The sequence below is a fragment of the Tupaia chinensis genome, unplaced genomic scaffold (genome assembly GCF_000334495.1).
Source record: "Tupaia chinensis unplaced genomic scaffold, TupChi_1.0 Scaffold000384_1, whole genome shotgun sequence".
Taxonomy (NCBI): domain Eukaryota; kingdom Metazoa; phylum Chordata; class Mammalia; order Scandentia; family Tupaiidae; genus Tupaia; species Tupaia belangeri.
In genome coordinates this window covers 1,562,145-1,565,930 of record NW_006159886.1, presented here as the reverse complement: position 1 = coordinate 1,565,930, position 3,786 = coordinate 1,562,145, and the positions used below count along the sequence as shown (strand labels likewise).

Here is a 3,786-nt window from a genome sequence, read left to right as displayed (position 1 = left end):
CACACACACACACACACACACACACACACAGCATGATTCTCAGGCTGCCAGGTCTGGGGCTCGAACTGTGCACTGGGCCATGTGGGATCTAGTTACCTTAACCTCCATGCCCCCTGCTGGCTCTAGGATTTGTTTTCCGGTTCTCCTTGCTTATGCTTTAGAGCCAGAACCTTCCCGGGATGGGATGTAAGTGAGAAGGCAGGCTGCCACTCGCTCCTGCAGGGAGCACTTACTGAGCCCCTGCTGTGCACTGGCGTGTCTGTAAGAGGCAGCTCCTCCCTGGGAGGCTGGGTGGAGCACCCGCCGCTTTCAGTTTGGAGTTCAGGGTTGGTTCTGGGACATGTTGGTGAAGGTCCTTACATTGGAAGAGCAGAAACTGAAGGGACAGCTAGCTGGTAGAACCTGTGGAAGCTTGTGGAATCCGAGGACATGTGTTTGGGGCAGATGCTGTGGCCACCTCCCTGGACTGTCCCTGAACTGCCCACCCAGCCTCCTCTAGTGCCCATGCTTAGTGTTCTTAGGAGAGGGGGGTCTGACTGGCTGGGCGGTGCCAGCATCTGCCCACTGGATCGGGGCAGTGGCTGCTTCCTGGTGGCCGGGGGCCGTTCCTGCAGAGGGAGGTGTTACCATGTCTGAGAAGGTCGTGTGGCTGTTGTCCGCTCTGTCCCCCCAGCCTGCTCTGGCGTCTTACTGTTGCAATCATGTAGGTGAGCCGGGAGGAGAGTTTACTCAGAGTCGCACATTCCAAGGGAGTGGCGGGGTGGTGGGACCTGAGGGACTGCAGCCTCCCCAGGCCTCCATCCCCACCTGCACCTCTCTGCACACGTTCACCCTCCTCACTGGGATGTGGCTCTGAACAGCGCAGGGCGGATATTAGCTCTGTCTCCCCGACCCAGACTCGGACTTTCCAGTCTCAAGTGCAAAGCCCCAGGGGAGGATTCTGATTGGTCAGGTGACCTGTGTTTGGAGCGATGAGTGTGACCTAGGGTACTGTGAGAAGATGGGAGTGCCAGTTCGAAGTCCAGAATTGGAAGGAGCATGAACCGAGGTCACTTTTACACAGGGGGACGAGTAGATGGCCAAACAAGGGGGGACTGGGCAGGCCAGCCCCCGAAGGAAAACAAGACTGCGTGTGCACTTGCCACGCAACCGTGAGCAAGCTGTGTCCCCTCTCGTGGCTCCTCATCTGTAGTTTGAATGGCTAGACTGAGGAGGTTCGGGTCCTACCAGCTGTCAGACGTACGACCTCAGCAGCTGGACGCAGGAGGAAGGGTGTTGAGGGGAGGTCTGTGTGCAGAGACGCTGGGTGCACCGGGCAGCAGGTGCTCCCAGCCGACTAGAGTGTGGGCGACACGGGGAGCGGGTGCAGGGCAGGCTGGAAGGGGCAGAGGGCATAGCGGGGTGTGCAGATGCCAGCAGTTCAGCCCCAAACCCTCTCCTTCCTCTGTCTATGTGTCTTGCAGCAACTGCTCGAAAGTCCCCAGGACCCCAGCAGCAAGAGGCTGTGACCCTGCCCCCGAATCTTCACCTGCAAATCCTGAGCATCCCCGGCTGGAACTACAGCTCAGAGCACACCGAGCACATGCAGAATCTTAAGAAAGGTGAGACCGCGTGGGGAATGTCCTGGGGGTCCAGGCTTTCTGCCCCTCCCCGAGTCAGCCAGGCCCCAAGCCTATCACCAGACAAAGGGGCTCTATCGCCATGGCTCTGGAAGGGCACCCAGGCCCCTTATCTGGCAGATGGGTAGACTGAGGCCCTGGGAGAGGTGCAGAGTGACCAGAGTCCCTCAGTGAGCTGGGGCAAGATGGGCCTGGGCCCCGCCCTGAGAGCCCAGCTCAGGGCCAGCCCAGGCCCATTCTCAGTCAGTCACCCCCACAGCCTATCCCCAGCTCGAGACCATTACCCACATTCTGCCTGCCCCCCATCCTGTACTCCGGTCCTGCTCCCTCAGAGATCCCTGGAGCCCCCAGCTGCCTGAGCGCTCGCTCGTGCTCTGAGCTCCCGTTCATTCGGCAAGTGTCCTTGTGCCAGGTACTGGGGAGCGAGTAGTGCAAAGGTAGGCAGGGTCATGGGTCTCTGCCCTCTCCGTCTAGATGGGACAACAGCCAGGCTAGCAGGCAGTAATGACAGCGATACGAGGGAAGCCTCTCGCAAGGCCTCAGGGAAGGCTTCCCCGAGGAAGCAACTTCTGCCAGGAGCTGACTTGTTCTGTTGCCTAAGCTCCAGCTCCTCCTCATGTGCCCTCTGCAGTGTGCCTAGGCCATCCTCATGTCCCCAGGGCTCAGTACATCCAAAAGGCAGTTGAGAAAGAGTCTCCAGAATGAAGAAAAAGTAGGAAAAGGAAAAGGCATTAACCTCCAAGTTCTGAGCCAGTACAGAAGCAGGACACAAGGGGATCAGCCAGAAGAGGCCAAAGAACACCCTTGTCCCTAACGCTGATCTTGGAGACTCCCACTCATTCTCACAGCAAGGAGACTTCTCCACCTGCCCCAGAAGAAGCGGGGCAGGGTAGGCCTTTGGTGGAGCCCGATCTAGTGTGCATGGCCCTGCCCCATCGAGAACATGCTTCCTTTAGACGGCTTGTTTCCAAATAGGAAGGGGAGAGAAACAGTGGGCTGTTGGCCTCCCAGACCTGCTGGTGAGAAGGCACATCCTCCCCAGAGCACTCAGGGCGTGCCAGGAGCCTGCCCCACCAGAGCTAGCAAGCAGCTTATGAAGTAGAATCCTTCCTCGTCCCACTGCTTGGCCAGGAGATGGGGGCCTTCCCTGACTCTGAACCACAGATCTTTAACCACTGCCCCACTGCACAAGGAGTATGAGACGTGATTTGACAAGCCTCCTAGCATTCCAGGTCTTGGCTAGCCATCCCTTCTTATTTTTTTTTTCCTTCCAAAGGGCATGTGTGTGGGCAGAAACAGAGAGAGAATATGAAAGCACCCTCGTGGGGCGTGGTCACACGGCAATCCCTTTTCCTCCATTTTTCCATTCTGGCAGGATTTTAGGCACACCCACATGCCCAGCATGTTTTTCAAAGCACTGATGCCAAGATTTGAGCTGCGTGGTCAGCAATGTGGGATTCGGCTTCCTTAGCCACTAGGCCATGGCACTGGCCCTTGGCCAGCCATTCCTGAAAACAGCAACCTCAGAGCCCCATGGTGATTCTTGATTCAGTCAGCTGTAGGGGGAGCTGAAGGGCTAGGGGTCTGCAAGCCGGGTTGAAGAAACCCTGCTGAGGGACCAGCAGCTGGCGTGATGGCTATGTTGCTGAAGTCGACCGCAGTTCAAATCCCAAACCTGGCAGCTTAAACTCACGCTGGGCGCGTGTGCATGCATGCCCAGGATCCTAAAAGGGGAATGGAGAAAGGATTGTGGCATGGCCATTCCCCCTGGGGGGTGATTTCTCGCTTTCTGTCTCTCTGTCTCTCTCTATCTTTCTGGTGAGTGCATGTGCCCTATAGCAAAACCCTCTCCAAAAAAGAAAGAAAAAGAAACACTGATGACAACCAGACACCCATTCCAGGACCATGAGCTCAGTGCTTTCCTCCGAGCCTTGATCTCATCTCTAAAATTGGAGCTGGGGCCAGCTCTATGGACTAATGGTTAAGGGAGCCAGATGCCACGTGGCTGATCTCGTGGTTTGAATCCTGGCTTGAAAAACATGCTGGGCACATGTCTGTACATGCCCCAAATCCTGCCAGGATGGAGAAATGGAGGAAAAGAGATTGCAGTGTGACCACGACTCCCTGGGGATGCGCTCTCTCTCTCTCTCTCTCTCTCTCTCTCTCT

At 56.9% G+C, this 3,786-nt stretch overlaps 1 protein-coding gene across 1 annotated transcript in view; it reads left to right on the top strand.

Moving 5' to 3' along the window:
* Positions 1 to 3,786, top strand: part of MAN2B2 (mannosidase alpha class 2B member 2) — a gene marked incomplete in the record, with an annotated part of 41,378 nt that overhangs the window by 33,099 nt on the left and 4,493 nt on the right. Inside the window, 1 exon segment of the mRNA XM_014589831.2 lies at positions 1,464 to 1,601. Coding sequence (XP_014445317.1) covers positions 1,464 to 1,601 — 138 coding nt within the window.